Source organism: Lepidochelys olivacea (assembly GCF_965140295.1).
Source record: "Lepidochelys olivacea isolate rLepOli2 genome assembly, chromosome: 6".
Lineage (NCBI taxonomy): Eukaryota > Metazoa > Chordata > Testudines > Cheloniidae > Lepidochelys > Lepidochelys olivacea.
Genome location: NC_140416.1, coordinates 64,080,322 through 64,097,993, shown reverse-complemented (window position 1 = coordinate 64,097,993; position 17,672 = coordinate 64,080,322). Strand labels below are relative to the sequence as shown.

The 17,672-nt window shown below is 45.6% G+C and overlaps 1 protein-coding gene across 3 annotated transcripts in view; it reads left to right on the top strand.

The window, feature by feature from the left end:
• Positions 1–3,799: 3,799 nt before the first annotated feature.
• Positions 3,800–17,672, top strand: part of ZFYVE1 (zinc finger FYVE-type containing 1) — a 40,324-nt gene continuing 26,451 nt past the window's right edge. The window contains exons 1-3 of one of the 3 annotated variants that reach the window (XM_084629904.1): positions 3,800–4,095; positions 5,106–5,238; positions 5,402–6,016. In XM_084629904.1, coding sequence (XP_084486030.1) covers positions 5,522–6,016 — 495 coding nt within the window. In that variant the 5' untranslated portion in view covers positions 3,800–4,095; positions 5,106–5,238; positions 5,402–5,521. Of the gene's footprint in view, positions 4,096–4,879; positions 4,982–5,105; positions 6,017–17,672 lie in introns of all 3 variants that reach the window. The other 2 variants (XM_084629903.1, XM_084629902.1) reach the window with 2 other exon arrangements.

Below are 17,672 nucleotides of genomic sequence, written 5' to 3'. Positions count from 1 at the left end.
ACTGAGGCAAAGTAATCGTTTAGATATTGGGCCATGCCTAGATTATCCTTGACCTCCACTCCATCCTCAGTGTTTAGCGGTCCCACTTCTTCTTTCTTTGTTTTCTTCTTATTTATATGGCTATAGAACCTTTTACTATTGGTTTTAGTTCCCTTTGCAAGGTCATCAAGTGATCCACCTGTCGCCCATTCCCAGTTTCTGACAAACAGTTTGTGGTATTGTCCACAAACTTTAGGAGTGTACTCTCTGTGCCATATTATCTATATCATTGATGAAGATATTGAAGAGAACTGGACCCAGAACTGATCCCTGTACTTGATATGCCTTTCCAGCTTGACTGTGTAGCACTGATAAGTACTCTCTGGGAACAGTTTTCCAACCAGTTATGCACTCACCTTATAGTAGCTCCATTTAGGTTGTATTTCCCTAGTTTGTTTGTGAGGTCATGTGAAACAGTATCAAAAGCCTTACTAAAGTCAAGATATATCACATCTACTGCTTCCCCCCTATCCACAAGGCTTGTTACCCTGTCAAAGAAAGCTATTAGGTTGGTTTGACACAATTTGTTCTTTACAAATCCATGCTGACTGTTACTTATCACCTTATTATCTTCTGGTTGTCTGCAAATTGATTACTTAATTATTTGCTCCATTATCTTTCACAGTACTGAAGTTATGCTGACTAGTCTGTAATTCTCCGGGTTGTTCTTATTCCACTTTTTATATATTTACCGTTTTCCAGTCCTCTGGAAGCGCACCTATCTTCCATGACTTTTCAAAGATAATCGATAATGGCTCAGATATCTCCTCAGTCAGCTTCTTGAGTATTCTAGAATGTATTTCATCAGGCCTTAGCGACTTGAAGACATCTAACTTGTCTAAGTATTTTTTAACTTGTTCTTTCCCTATTTTAGCCTCTTATCCTACCTCATTTTCACTGGCATTATATGTCCAAGCGCTACTAAACTTTTTGGTGAAAATTGAAACAAAAAAGTAATTTAGCACTGCTACCATTTCCATATTTTCTGTTATTGTTTCCTGCCACCCATGAGTAATGGTCCTACCCTGTTCTTGGTCTTCCTCTTGCTTCTAATGTATTTGTAGAATTTGTTTTGTTATCTTTATGTCTCTAGTTAGTTTAATCTCGTTTTGTGCGTTGGCCTTTCTAATTTTTTCCTGCATGCTTGCGTTGTTTGTTTATATGCATCCTTTGTAATTTGACCTAGTTTCCACTTTTTGTAGGACTCCTTTTTGAGTTTCGGATAATTGAAGATCTCCTAGTTAAGCCAGGGTGATCTCTTGCCGGACGTCCTATCTTTCCTACACAGTGGAATACTTTGCTCTTGTACCCTAAATGATTTCTCTTTGAAAAACTGCCAACTGTCTTGAACTCTTTTCTCCCTTAGACTTGCTTCCCATGGCATCTTACCTACCAACTCCCTGAGTTTGCTGAACTCTGCCTTCTTGAAATCCATTATCTTTATTGTGCTGTTTTCCCTCCTACCATTCCTTAGAATCATGAACTCTATCATTTTAAGAAAAGGAGTACTTTTGGCACCTTAGAGACTAACAAATTTATTTGAGCATAAGCTTTTGTGAGCTACAGCTCACTTCATTGGATGCAAACTCACGAAAGCTTATGCTCAAATAAATTTGTTAGTCTCTAAGGTGCCACAAGTACTCCTTTTCTTTTTGCGAATACAGACGAACAGGGCTGCTACTCTGAAATCTATCATTTTATGATCACTTTCACCCAAGCTGCCTTCCACTTTCAAATTCTCAAGCAGTTCCTCCCTCTTTGTCAAAATCAAATCTAGAAAAGTCTCTCCACCTTCTAGAGGACCTAATTATTTGCAAGAGCTCAAGATACTTGAGATGGTGGTGGAAAATGAGCTATAAGTTGCTTTCCCCCCCTCCCAGTCAGTCCTGGAAATGAAAAGAAGGCAAGGCGAACTGTCAGTTTTCTCCACCTCTTGACCTGCCATGAGCGATAGGGTCGGATCTGAACTGGTGCCAATTTCCACTCCAGTTTTGCTGCTAGAGTGGGAGAGGAGGCTTTTGTGTGTGTTACTGAGTCATCAGTGAGGATCCTGAAGGTATGTGCAATGCTCCACCTGCCATGGCATCATGCTTGTGCCCAAGACAGTGCATCAGCAGAAGAGGCTGTATCCTCCTGGCTCTGAGAGAGATGTGGGAGAAGCACCCAAGCCCCAGGGGCTTGTAAAAAGCCCAGCAGCAGCACACAGACTTCTGGGTGTAACTCCCACGTGAAAACTGTGGTAACCCAACCTGAGAAGCGGGGGGAGGGACTCTTTCAGTGAAAAGGAGTACTTGTGGCACCTTAGAGACTAACCAATTTATTTGAGCATAAGCTTTCGTGAGCTACAGCTCACTTCATCGGATGCATACTGTGGAAACTGCAGAAGACATTATATACACAGAGACCATGAAACAATACCTCCTCCCACCCCACTCTCCTGCTGGTAATAGCATATCTAAAGTGATCACTCTCCTTACAATGTGTATGATAATCAAGATATGCAAGGTAGCCTATTTCCCCTTGTTTTTTCCTACCCCCCACCCCGACTTTCTGGTAAAACTTGGATTTATGCTGGAAATGGCCCACCTTGATTATCATACACATTGTAAGGAGAGTGGTCAGTTTGGATGAGCTATTACCAGCAGGAGAGTGAGTTTGTGTGTGTATGGGGGTGGGGGGGTGAGAAAACCTGGATTTGTGCTGGAAATGGCCCACCTTGATTATCATGCACATTGTAGGGAGAGTGGTCACTTTGGATGAACTATTACCAGCAGGAGAGTGAGTTTGTGTGTGTATGGGGGTGGGGAGTGAGAAAACCTGGATTTGTGCTGGAAATGGCCCACCTTGATTATCATGCACATTGTAGGGAGAGTGGTCACTTTGGATAAGCTATTAACAGCAGGAGAGTGAGTGTGTGTGTGTGTTTTGGGGGGGGGGTGTGAGAAAACCTGGATCTGTGCTGGAAATGGCCCACCTTGATTATCATACACATTGTAAAGAGAGTGGTTACTTTGGATGGGCTATTACTAACAGGAGAGTGAGTTTGTGTGTGTATGGAGGGGGTGGGGTGGGGGGGCGGAGGGTGAGAAAACCTGGATTTGTGCTGGAGATGGCCCAACTTGATCATCATACACATTGTAAGGAGAGTGATCACTTTAGATAAGCTGTTACCAGCAGGAGAGTGGGGTGGGAGGAGGTATTGTTTCATGGTCTCTGTGTACATAATGTCTTCTGCAGTTTCCAGGGTATGCATCCGATGAAGTGAGCTGTAGCTCACGAAAGCTCATGCTCAAATAAATTGGTTAGTCTCTAAGGTGCCACAAGTACTCCTTTTCTTTTTGCGAATACAGACTAACACGGCTCTTACTCTGAAATCTTTCAGTGAGTGATTACAAGAATAGGAGCGGGGAAATCACTAGTAGCATGAGAATAGGGTGGTGGCAAACCATCCCCCCTCAACAAAACGTCAGCACAGTCCCTACGATAAAGCTCCCCTCTCCCTAAGTCACCAATCCACACGCTCAGCCCTGCGCAAGTCACCCTCCCACCCCGGCTTCACCCCACCACCCCCAGCCACCTTCTGTGGGCTGCGCGGAGCCGGCCTTGGAAACCACAACTCCCGGCCGCCTGTGCGCGCCGGCGGCGCCTCGTTCCGCGGTGCTCACCCTGGGACGTGCAGTCCGCCCGCGCCTCCCCAGGCATGAGGGCGCGGCGCGGCCGTACTACAACTCCCGGCGTGCCTCGGCGCCTTTCTCCGCTCTCACCTTCCTGTCTTCGCGGCGAGAAAATAAGCCTGAAGTTCCCTGCGATCAGCTGATCCCCCCTGACAAGAAGGGGAGACGGAGGCGAGGAGCTGGGGAACTGGCACAAGCACCCCGCGGGGGCAGCCAGCCTGCCTGGTGGGGCACAGCCATCCCGGGGGCTACACCTCAACGTGGTGGGGGAGCAGGAGAGAGGCAGACTCCCCCCAGGCTGCTGAGAGGAGGAGGAGGAAGAGGCGGCCGAGATCTGACTCCTTAGTCACTAAGTACTGGAGGGAGGAAGAGGAGGAGGAAGGTGCCTGCTGTTTTGTAAACAATAGACAGGGTGGTGGAGTCCCCTTCGGGGGGCCTTCTTTGTTTCTAGGCGCAGTATACACCATCCCCTTCGCAAACCCGCCTGCCCGGTGATAGTGTTGCTGTTGTTTAACAGAAGGAATTACTGCTTTTTTAAAAAAACTGTTAAAATGACAAAATGTTGTTTAGTCTGGTTTAAGGTAGGTGAATGGTGAAAGCATGAGCAGGCAAGCAGCCGATACTAAGGTTATTTAGTAAATGTAGAATTGTTTCAAGAAATGTGAAGTGACTAAAGAAAACATTTGTTTTAGCTCCAGGCAGAGTCTGTATTTGGAGTGATCAAGACACAAGTGTAAACAGCGCATAGGTGCAGTTTAACTCTCCTTGGCACCTCTCCCCCTGCCCTATCATTGATGATATTTTTTAATAAGTTATTGCTTTAAACAAGTGTTTAAAATGACCAAGAAAAAATTGTTGGTTGTTTTGATTTAAAGTTGGTTGATTTGATTTATATTGCTTTACAAATATAATCAATCAGCTTCAATTTTTAAAAAGTTGTTTGTTTTTTACATACATTTTAAATGACAGGTTAGCTGACTTTAGTCAAGATAGGCTTTGTGTATGGGGTGGCAACTGTAAACAAGTTTGGTCAGACAAAGACTAGTTGATCTGCAATGTACATGTAGCAGCTATTGGTTTTAGTAGCCTTATTTTGGAAATACTGTGTGTGTGAGGGATGCAAACAAACATCAGTGTGGTTATAATAACTTAGATTTTGTATCCAGAATCACAGGGCTGAGCATACAAGGAGAATTTCTTCTTTGGGAAAGCAGATCAGGAAAGTCCCTGGAGTGCTGTGAACTCTGAGGAAGGAGCTTAACTGTGGGGTGAGACTGGTGAATTTTCTAGGGAGCCAATGCTGGACACTGTGCATTTCTAAGGTTATCTACTTTCTTCATAAGATCATATGTTACTAATTAAAAGAAATCTTTTTTCCCCCCTCGGCTCTAGGTGTTCCAGGGAAACGTTTGAACCTGTCTGTTGAAATACCCCAGTCTGATTTCTCTACATCACTGAAACTACAGCTTCAAGTTAAGCAGAAAACCCTGTGGGTCAGCAATTGAAACAACCAACGTTGTTTAAGGTTATTTTAGAGAAAGAACACTTCATCTGCACTTTACTTATCATTAAACCTTTTGGGGGGGGTAGAGGGAAAGAGAGATTCAATGTTCAGGCGGGTACAAATCTTTACAGCAGCAGTCGTTACATTGTTTATAAAGTTAAGAATCCAAAGTCTTTTTTTGCAGCTTTTTGTCCTTGTGAAGACAGATTAATTTTACAACTGAAAGCTCTTGAAAACCTGTATATGTTTCCATTAAAAAAAACAAAAACCCTGGTCAGATAAATACAACTTCAAAAAGCTGAAGATGAGTGCTCACGCTCCAACAGCCGAGAAGGGACTGAACACAGCGCTCCTGTGTCAGGAAAGCTATGATTGCAGTGGGAACGATGAAGCAGTCTTTGAGTGCGATGAGTGTGGGACCCTGCAATGCCAGTGCTGTGAAAAAGAGTTGCACAAGCAGGAAAGGCTGCGAAACCATGAACGTACCCGTATAAGACCTGGCCACATCCCTTACTGCGACAACTGCAAGGGTGCCAATGGGAATATAATGCACAACAATGCCACAGGATCCAGGCAGAGGGCAGCAATGAGGTGCCAGATGTGCAAAACAAACCTATGCGTGGAGTGTCAGAAGAGGATGCATGCTGGGGGAAACAAAAGAAAACACCCAATTACCATGTACCATGGTAGCAAATCCCAAGAGGAAGAGGAGGAAGGGATGGATGAGGAGACCAAAAGAAGGAGGATGGCAGAAAAGGTTGCTAGTTTCCTCCTGGTGGATGAAACAGAAGAGATTCAGGTAAGAACTATTGTATCTTTTGAACAGACAAGATATTTTAGTTTCTGTGTTACCCACACTTCTTGATAGTTCTGTTAGACTAAAGAATTCTTCAAGTGGAGTCTAAGTAGTCAGACACTTGAATCATAAAACAGCAGTAATGATGAAATTTGGATAATCTGCTCTTGGTGCTAAATTAGCATCCTTGGCCAAAGTGGACTCCTCGTTTTTGCTGATAGTGCTCAGGAATTTTCTTACATGCCTAGCATATGAAAATAGTTATCATCCAAGAAGGGAATCCTCTCCTGCTGAGGTTGTCAAAAGATAAGCCCTTTGCACAGCAGAAGTCTTCTCTGGGAGAGATCATGTGATAATGAGCAGAGCTGTGAGAAGAACTGGGTGGACTAATGGAGAACAGATCAAGATAAGCTCTTAGCTCAGAATGACCACTGCAGGAGACCCTATTTTACCATCACCCTGATTAGTGTATAATAAATACTACTACCAGGCATGAGGGGCAGCATGGGAGAAAGCACAAAGGTACTGTTTTGAAAATTATCAGAGAGGTAGCTGTGTTAGTCTGGATCTGTAAAAGCGGCAAAGAGTCCTGTGGCTCCTTATAGACTAGACTAACAGACATATTGGAGCATAAGCTTTCGTGGGTGAATACCCACTTCGTCGGATGCATGGGTATTCACCCACGAAAGCTTATGCTCCAATACGTCTCTTAGTCTACAGGACTCTTTGCTTGTTTTGAAAATGTAACCAGTGGATGGTGGAGGCTGGCATCAGAGGTGGGTGACGGACTGATTGGCAAGAGGAGTCAACATCATCTCTCACTATGTAGAAATACTCTGAAAGGCCTTGAAAGTGGCTTATATGTGATGCATAGAGAAGTGAGAGCCAGTGGAAGGGTTCAAAGGCAGGGGGTGACCTAGACAGAGTGATGAGCTAGGAAAATGACCTATCCAGTAGCATTCAACATGGATAGGAGTGGGGCAAAACTGAGTTTGTTAAGGCTAAAGAAAAGGATGTTGCAGTCGTTGAGACATGAGATGAGAGTTTTAGTTGTACGGATGGTTACAAGAGGCCATATCTTTGAGATGTTCTGCAGAAAGAATCTGAAAGATTTAGATGTAGCCTGAATGTGAGGACTTAGAGAGAGGTCTGAGTCAAAAATCATTTCCAGGTTACAGGTCTGAGTGACCGGCAGGGTGGTGGGGGTATCCACAGGGATCAAGAAAGGAGGTAGTCTCCCTTCCCCACAAGCCCTTCCCACTAAGCGCTCTCTTTTAGCCACAGTGAGGTTGAGCTGACTGCTAGATATCCATGATGGCACGTAAGAGACAGGCTGAGATTTTATTTTTAACAGGTGCTCCCTGTAAACATCCTCAGAACTTGCTCATTATCTTCAAAACTCTCCTTTGTCATGAAACCTACAAAAAACTTAGCAATGGTTATGCTGCTGGTGTGCTGAGTCCACTGCTTATCATGCTGACCAATGCTGTCTTATTGTTTCTTCCCTATCTGTATCCATCTGTTGTATCTTGTCTTATACTTAGATTATAAGCCCCTTTGGGCAGGGACCATCTTTTTGTTCTGTGTTTATACAGCGGTTAGCACAATGGGGTTCTGGGCTCTAAGTACGGTTCCTAGGCACTATGGTACTACAAATAATAGGTTAGCTTTACTAAACTATTCATCTTACCTCTTATAGTAGCTTTGGCCTAAGAATCACAGAGAACTGATATAATGGGTGGTTCTTACCACAGAGTGTGAATTCAATCCTTTGGTGTAATCTCACCATCAGTAGCAGGTGGGATAATATCAGTTTGTCCAAGTCTATAATTATGTAATGTACACGCTTAGGTAGAGTAAGTAGCCTCCTGGGCTCCAGCTGATCATGGAGATGGATCATGCAAGTGCTGGAGGAACCAACTAGGGGCAGAGCTCTTCTTGACCTGCTGCTCACAAACCGGGAAGAATTAGTAGGGGAAGCAAAAGTGTATGGGAACCTGGGAGGCAGTGACCATGAGATGGTAGAGTTTAGGATCCTGACACAGGGAAGAAAGGAGAGCAGCAGAATATGGACCCTGGACTTCAGAAAAGCAGACTTTGACTACCTCAGGGAACTGATGGGCAGGATCCCCTGGGAGAATAACATGAGAGGGAAAGAAGTCCAGGAGAGCTGGCTGCATTTTAAAGAATCCTTATTGAGGTTACAGGGACAAACCATCCCGATGTGTAGAAAGAATAGTAAATATGGCAGGCAAGCAGCTTGGTTTAACAGTGAAATCCTTGCTGATCTTAAACACAAAAAGGAAGCTTACAAGAAGTGGAAGATTGGACAAATGACCAGGGAAGAGTATAAAAATATTGCTCGGGCATGCAGGAGTGAAATCAGGAAGGCCAAATCACACCTGGAGTTGCAGCTAGCAAGAGATGTTAAGAGTAACAAGAAGGGTTTCTTCAGGTATGTTGGCAACAAGAAGAAAGTCAAGGAAAGTGTGGGCCCCTTACTGAATGAGGGAGGCAACCTAGTGACAGAGGATGTGGAAAAAGCTAATGTACTCAATGCTTTTTGCCTCTGTCTTCATGAACAAGGTCAGCTCCCAGACTACTGCACTGGGCAGCACAGCATGGGGAGGAGGTGACCAGCCCTCTGTGGAGAAAGAAGTGGTTCGGGACTATTTAGAAAAGCTGGACGAGCACAAGTCCATGGGGCCGGATGCGCTGCATCCGAGAGTGCTAAAGGAATTGGCGGATGTGATTGCAGAGCCATTGGCCATTATCTTTGAAAATTCATGGCAATCGGGGGAAGTCCCGGATGACTGGAAAAAGGCTAATGTAGTGCCCATTTTTAAAAAAGGGAAGAAAGAGGATCTTGGGAACTACAGGCCAGTCAGCCTCACCCCAGTCCCTGGAAAAATCATGGAGCAGGTCCTCAAGGAATCAATTCTGAAGCACTTAGAGGAGAGGATAGTGATCAGGAACAGTCAGCATGGATTCACCAAGGGCAAGTCATGCCTGACTAATCTAATTGCCTTCTATGATGAGATAACTGGCTCTGTGGATGAGGGGAAAGCAGTGGACGTGTTTTTCCTTGACTTTAGCAAAGCTTTTGACATGGTCTCCCACAGTATTCTTGTCAGCAAGTTAAAGAAGTATGGGATGGATGGATGAATGGACTATAAGGTGGATAGAAAGTTGGCGAGATTGTCGGGCTCAACGGGTAGTGATCAATGGCTCTATGTCTAGTTGGCAGCCGGTATCAAGTGGAGTGCCCCAAGGGTCGGTCCTGGGGCTGGTTTTGTTCAATATCTTCATAAATGATCTGGAGGACGGTGTGGATTGCACCCTCAGCAAGTTTGCAGATAACACTAAACTGGGAGGAGAGGAAGATACCCTGGAGGGTAGGGATAGGATACAGAGGGACCTAGACAAATTGGAGGATTGGGCCAAAAGAAATCTGATGAGGTTCAACAAGGACAAGTGCAGAGTCCGCACTTAGGACGGAAGAATCCCATGCATCGCTATGGACTAGGGATTGAATGGCTAGGCAGCAGTTCTGCAGAACAGGACCTAGGGGTTACAGTGGACGAGAAGCTAGATATGAGTCAACAGTGTGCCCTTGTTGCCAAGAAGGCCAGTGGCATTTTGGGATATATAAGTAGGGGCATTGCCAGCAGATCGAGGGACGTGATAGTTCCCCTCTATTTAACTGGGAATTGGTCCTGCTTTGAGCAGGGGGTTGGACTAGATGACCTTCTGGGGTCCCTTCCAACCCTGATATTCTATGATTCTATGACACTGGTGAGGCCTCATCTGGAGTACTGTGTCCAGTTTTGGGCCCCACATTACAAGAAGGATGTGGAAAAATTGGAAAGAGTCCAGCAGAGGGCAATAAAAATGATTAGGGTACTGGAACACATGATTTATGAGGAGAGGCTGGGGGAACTGGGATTGTTTAGTCTGCGGAAGAGAAGAATGAGGGGGGATTTGATAGCTGCTTTCAACTACCTGAAAGGGGGTTCCAAAGAGGATGGATCTAGACTGTTCTCAGTGGTAGCAGATGACAGAACAAGGAGTAATGGTCTCAAGTTGCAGTGAGGGAGGTTTAGGTTGGATATTAGGAAAAACTTTTTCACTAGGAGGGTGGTGAAACACTGGAATGCATTACCTAGGGAGGTGGTGGAATCTCCTTCCTTAGAAGTTTTTAAGGTCAGGCTTGACAAAGCCCTGGCTGGGATGATTTAGTTGGGGATTGGTCCTGCTTTGAGCAGGGGGTTGGACTAGATGGCCTTGTGAGGTCCCTTCCAACCCTGATATTCTATGATTCTATGGTTGATCATGTGCATTCTGCCTTCTGTAGCATGAGGTGACTGACTTATGAACCTAGAGCAGCAGTCATAAGAGACAGCTAGGCCTCTTGTTTTCAGTCAAAGTGGGGCAAGGAAAAAAGCTTTGTTGCTAGAGTTTCTTAACAAAGAGAGGAAGAAAGCTTCCTGCAGCGAGTTACAAGGGCCTAGGTTCCTGGAAGCCACAATATTAAATGGAGAAAGGTTGGTCCACTTATTGTTGATTCTCTCAGCTGAAACTCCTACAGCAACCAACATCTCCCTCTCCAATGTAAGAATTTTACTTTCCTTGTTAACAGAGCAACCCTTTCCACCTCCTGAGTTCAGCCCCATGCTTGAGTTTCTCTGTAACCCCTGTAGTGAGAGACCTTTTGTCAACTGTTGCTCAAGGGTATGGAATTGAGCTTCTTCCTCTAAACACTGCACAGGATATATATACTGCTCCATGGAAACACTAAAGAAAGTTTAGATGCCCTGGATGACTGCTGAACATAGAAGATGGAAAGGAAACTACATCCTGTACTTGACCCAAGGATGGCCCATTAAAGATGATCTGGTTGGTCATTTTATGCAACTGTTGGGCAATAGGTTGCTCTGCTGTTGGGGTCTACTGTTCCCTCTAATTTAAAAGTTACATGCACTATTGATGGAAAGCTGCTTTAAGGAGCATTGCTGAGCTGCTTCACTCCCTGAATAGTCCTGAAAATACTTTATTACTTGCTGGATTGAGCCAGGTCAGAGTCCAGAGGTGAAAGGATAGAAAGTCATGGGACACATTTTCCTAAAGAGGAAATCCTTAGCAATCAAAACAAACTAACAAAATGACTTCTGTCTTTGGAGAAGATCTCATCTCTGTGTTTTACTGCTTGCCTCTGTGTGTGGAGAAGCATTTGTGTGGCAAATGCTCCCAGTTTCTGTAACATCTTCCCCCCGCATCTGCTGATGTGGGAATATTTTGATGACGCTGTCAGCCTGAGCTTTTTCCCCAGGACTTTTCCCTGCTTTCCTGCAGCCTTAAGTGCCACAGTGGGGCCTTTGCAGCAGACTTCTAAAAGGAGGCAGAGTTGTGGCACCAATCAGATGCAGGGCTTGCACAGAGGTTCCCAACTCTTAGGGGTGGGGCCTCTTGTTTGTATGGTCTGAAACTGGGGCTTCCATGTCCCTGGCATCCGTTTCACCTGTTTTCCCCCCCCTCCCCTCCCCCCATTCGATTTAGGAAGCTTTTCTTTCCTATGTATCTTTGTGAATTTGTTTCTCCCCAGCTTCTATGAATGTCTCAGCTCTCAGTCCCTGTCATTCCCTCCCCAGCACTTCCTCATCTTTCTCCTACTCCTTTTCCAGTTCCCTCTCCCCCACTTGGTTGGCTTTCTGTTCTCCCAGTGCAAAGAATGGTAGCAACTGAAAAGTGTTGACAGATGCAGTGCTCCTACAAAAAGAAAAGGAGGACGTGTGGCACCTTAGAGACTGACCAATTTATTGGAGCATGAGCTTTCGTGAGCTACAGCTCAAGCTCACTACAGCTGTAGCTCACTTGAGCTGTAGCTCACGAAAGCTCATGCTCCAATAAATTGGTCAGTCTCTAAGGTGCCACACGTCCTCCTTTTCTTTTTGCGAATACAGACTAACCCGGCTGTTACTCTGAAACCTGCTCCTACAAAGCAGCTCTTCACTCTCTACCTCCCGGGTCTGTAAGCATTTTGGAGAACATTAGGATACTTTTTTCTTAGAAGTGCAAGAGGAGTCATACAAAACTCAGCAGAATACGTAACTCTGACAGTGGTCCCCAGCCTGACTCCTGGCTGATTTGAAAAATAATTCTTGGAAAGCATTGTATCATCACTTTTCTCCCTATGGCTTGCTTGTTCTACCTTCCCCCTGAGCAACTGGCTTCTTCTTGCCTGCAGTGAGAGTGCAGGTTCCCTTTCCTGCTTCTTGCCGTTCACCACTGCATGTGTGGTCACACTTCTGCCCTCTTGCTGAACTAGGCACAGATCTGAAAATAGGGTGTAGGCTACTTAGTATTTGCTTGTCCCTTAGTCTCAGGATGGTTTTTCAAAACCTAGCTAAACTAGGATTATTGGCAGATATGCTGATGCCTTCCCGATGCTTACCAAAGGGCTCTTTGTAGGGTTCCAGTGGAAGCAGAAGACAGGCAGACAGAACAAGTAGAGGCTTGAAGAGAAGCCATGGGAGGCAGTCTGGTAATCTCCTGACCGCTTTTCTCCTCTCATGCAGTCTCTCTTGGCCTTTCCCACAGCTGTACTCCCCTGTTCCAGCCGGGGCCAGTCAGGGTATGTCTACACAGCAATGTAAACCTAGACCCCTTTGTGTCCACAACAGTTGTGCTAACCTAGGGTCCCAGGACCCTGCAAGGCTGGAAAGTCTGAGCCTGTGTTAAGCTGGGATCTAAGGTCTGAGCTCTATTGCTTTCATATGTGCACACAGCTCCGGTTTGATTCGGGTCACAGATGTATCCCAGAGTTCCTTGGGCAATTTACTTAATCCTCTCTATGCTGACAATCTGTGGTACAGTCTCTTGCACTGTATTGCAAAATGAAACCACACATCTCTTTGCAAATGGCAGCAGCTTAGGTCAGCGTTAGCCCATTGTCTGCTGAGCACTGGTCTGGAAGTGCCTTATCAGAGAGCCTACAGGGTTTTCAGTGGAGACTGCAAAAAGCTTCTGATCAAAGAGAGCTGCTTTCTGGTCACAAGAGCACAGCCCGGGTGCCTCAGTGCATACAGCCCCTGGGAGGGCCTGGGAGCAAGGGCCAGAGAGCGGAGGGGGGACTAAGCAGCTGCCCTGCAGGAAGAAGGAGCAGCACCACTGGGGGAGGATGACCCCCAATACCTTGGCTGCTCCCCTTCCCTGCACATCCCCACTCTGCTCTTTGCCCCTGCCCCTGCTCTCCCTGGGGCTGCATGTGCAGAGGTGCCTGGGACACATGCACTATCAGGGAGGCGAGTGGGAGTCAGCCCCAAAACCTCCCCGCAGCCTCCTGTTGCAGCTGCTCCGTTTCCTCCTCGCTGCTGAGCAGAGCTTGCCTGGAGCAGGGAGCAAAGCTGATGGGTGGGAGACAGCTCCCGGCTGCCAGAATGTTGGGGGTCACCCCTCCCACAGCTTTGAGTCAGGAACTCTGCTGCTCTCCCTGCCTGCAGGGCAGCTGCTGGTTCCCCACTCCACTCTGTGGCCTTTGCTCCTGGGCCTTCCTTGCCCGCCCTGGGGCTGCGTGTGAAGGGGCACACGGGCACTGTGAGGGTGGTGAGTTGGAGCCAGGCCCACAGGTTCTGGGGTGTAGTGGGGGCAGGGATAAAGGATCCTGGGAGAGTGCTGGAATACACTGTATCCCAAGCCCTAGGGATGCACTTCACTGCTCAAGAGCTGGCAGGGGCCAGGCTGAGGCGGGTGTGTGTGGTTTTTTTCCTCTGAAACCTACCTTTTATGTCAAACTTCAACACACACGCACACAAATAAATAAAAAAACAACCAACTAAAACCACCTTCATGGAACATCCCATTTTAAAAATTAAGAATGGCCAAGCTCCATTTGAATAGTCTGACAGCCCTGGAGCCTGATGGCCTAATTATCCTCAGGACAGGAGCACGTGGGCATTTTCCTGCCAGTGTGACTCAGCCTAGAGGTGAAGAGCCCAATTCTCATATTAGATGGGTTTCAGAGTAACAGCCGTGTTAGTCTGTATTCACGAAAAGAAAAGGAATACTTGTGGCACCTTAGAGACTAACCAATTTATTTGAGCATGAGCTTTCGTGAGCTACAGCTCACTTCATCGGATGCATACTGTGGAAAGTTTAGAAGATATTATTATATACACACAAAGCATGAAAAAATACCTCCTCCTACCCCACTCTTATCCTGGTAATAGCTTATCTAAAGTGATCACTCTCCTTACAATGTGTATGATAATCAAGGTGGGCCATTTCCAACACAAATCCAGGTTTTCTTCTACTGACAGCCACGAGAGGAGCTAATTATGCAGTCCATGAGCTCCATATGGATACCTGTGTCCCATCAATAGCACCCATCACGGTTAGGAAAAAGGGGGGCAGCAGAGTTTTCCCACGGTACAACACATTTGTAAGTCTGGTGTGTCGACATGGGAAGGGGTGTGCTAGATGCTCTGGGCTAGGGTTACTTTGATTCAGGTCTGTGCACTGCAGTGTGGATGCCAGAGCCCTTGATTTGAGCACGCGTCAGAAAATCATAGATTCATAGATACTAAGGTCAGAAGGGACCATTACGATCATCTAATCTGACCTCCTGCACAACGCGGGCCACAGAATCTCACCTACCCACTCCTGCGAAAAACCTCACCTATGTCTGAGCTACTGAAGTCCTCAAATCATGGTTTAAAGACTTCAAGGAGCAGAGAATCCTCCAGTCAGTGACCCGTACCCCATGCTACAGAAGAAGGCGAAAAACCTCCAGGGCCTCTTCCAATCTGCCCTGGAGGAAAATTCCTTCCCGACGCCAAATATGGCAATCAGCTAAACCCTGAGCATATGGGCAAGATTCACCAGCCAGATACTACAGAAAATTCTTTCCTGGGTAACTCAGATCCCACCCCATCTAACACCCCTTATCTTAGGGTTAAAATGCAGTGTGGGTCAGCTGACGTGAGTCCCACTAACCCTAGGCTTACATTGCTGTGTAGACGTACCCTCAGAGGCAGGTACAGGAGCAGCCCTTGGAGCTCAGTGCCTCCCACTGCTTTTTTCTCACTGTTGGCTGAGTAGCTTGGTGGTCATATGAAACTGGAACTGTCATATTCCTCCTAGTGAGATCTTGACTCCCTGCCTTCCCCCTCCCCCATCCTATTTCACACTTTCCCATTGGGCTCAAAGGGGATTAGATTAAGAGAGAGTTTATGATGCAGCATGTAGAAAATATTCTTTAAATACAACCCCATCAAAGGCCCTTGCATAAGATGTTTCTGCGCCACAATGAAGTTAAACTTTGTTAGTATGGAGGGAGTGTTGTCTAGTAATTAGAAAAGATGTCTAGGAGTCAGGATCACTGGATGCTATTCTTGGCTCTGTTACTGACTTACTGTCCATTGGGCAAATCACTTCAGTTGCCTGTGACTCCCTGTCTGTATTAGTAAAATGGGGGTGATAATACCTGTTTTCCTCACAGCACATTGGGAGGCCAAATTAATGTCTGAGAAGGACTCTGAATACTACGAGCAAAAAGAATGAGACACCTTGTGGCACCTTAGAGACTAACAAATTTATTTGGGCATAAGCTTTCATGGGCTAAAACCCACTTCATCGGATGCATGCAGTGGAAAATACAGTAGGAAGATATATATATATATATATATATATATATATATATATATATATACACACACAGAGAATATGAAAAAATGGGTGTTGCCATACCAACTATAATGAGAGTAATCCGTTAAGGTGAGCTATTATCAGCAGGAGAAAAAAAAACTTTTTGTAGTGATAATCAGGATGGCCCATTTCCAACAGTTGACAAGAAGGTGTGAGTAACAGTAGGGGGGAAAATAAGCATGGGGAAATAGTTTTACTTTGTGTAATGACCCATTGACTCCCAGTCTTTATTCAAGCCTAATTTAATAGTATCCAGTTTGCAAATTAATTCCAATTCAGCAGTTTCTCATTGGAGTCTGTTTTTGAAGTTTTTTTGTTGTAGTATTGCGACTTTTAGATCTGTAATCGAGTGATTGGGGAGATTGAAGTGTTTTCGAACTAACCCAGGAACCTATCCTTGCAACAAAGCCTGTTGCCAACTCTGTCCACATATCTATTCATGGGGCACCATCATAGGATCTAATCACATCAGCCACGCTATCAGAGGCTCGCTCACCTGCACATCTACCAATGTGATATATGCCATCATGTGCCAGCAATGCCCCTCTGCCATGTACATTGGCCAAACTGGACAGTCTCTATGTAAAAGAATAAATGGATACAAATCAGATGTCAAGAATGATAACATTCAAAAACCAGTCGGAGAACCCTTCAACATGAAAGCTTATGCTCAAATAAATTTGTTAGTCTCTAAGGTGCCAGAAGTACTCCTCGTTCTTTTTGCTGATACAGAGTAACATGGCTACCACTCTGAAATCTGAATACTGTGAGTACAAAGTATTATTAACATTCCTGCTCCATTCTTGTCAGCTGTTCTGAAAAATAAATAATCTGGTTGGATTCCTCACAGAGCAGAGGAAGTATTCATTGTTCTCAGATTAGCACAAAAATAAAAAAGAGTACTCCACCTAGGGGATCAGTTACAAGGGGATCTATCTACCTTGCTTTCAGAAGTTGTTAGAAAGCTCGTTAGCTGTTTTGTACCACCCAGCTGCCCCTTATGGATGTAACCTCCCCGGTAATTGCTTGGTTCCCAATTACTGTCCTGTCTCAGGGTAATGGGTCCTCTTTACAGTTTTTCCCCACAATATGCCTGGTGTGCCTCAAGACCTTTGAAATTGGATTCATAGTCTCCATTGCTTGCCCAAAGTTTGTAAAAAAGGTTTTGTCACTCCTGCCTTCTTGCCTTTCATGGGCAAGAGCCCAACAGTCTCATGTTCCATGCGTGGGCAGCCTGTACTTTTCAATAATAACGTTATGTTATTTTTTTAAATGCCCAGCTGCGCCAATCAGGATTACATTGTGCTAGGAGCTGTACAAACACACATGAAGCTACTGCCTCCACCCTGAACAATTTTCATTCTAAGAATAAAGATGGTCCTGATTCTCTCCCATTCTCTCTTTACACCATTCCATAGGCAAAAAGAGGGTACAGTGGCCTCCCCTTAGGGAATACCCTCAGCGTAAAGGGGCTTCCCTGGTGGAACAGTCCTATGCAACTCCTTGCAGCCCCTAGCACAAGGGGAGAGTTAATGGTGGGAAGGGGCATGGCTGGAGTGAGCTGTGTGTTAAGGGGCTTATTCCTTCACCCATTTACTTCCCTGGTCCTTCTCACATGAACAGAGAGCAACAATACCCGAAGTCCAAAGGTGCAAACAATTCTATGTTTATTGGGGTGAAATTCCAGCAAGCATGATTCCAGTTTCCTTCCTTAGTATCCTCCTTCCCAGCTCTGACATCACAGAGCTTTACACCTGTGTCCCTGTTCCCATTCCTGCCCTTAGCAAAACATTATTCCAATTTCCTTACCCCCATTCCCTGTTCCTATTTCCCCAGTTAGCAAAACATGATTCCAGTTTCCTTACCCCCATTCCCTGTTCCCATCTCCCCCACCCGCATGCCCACACCCACCCACTCACTTCCTGATTGACTGCAGACTATATAGTAAAACTTGACT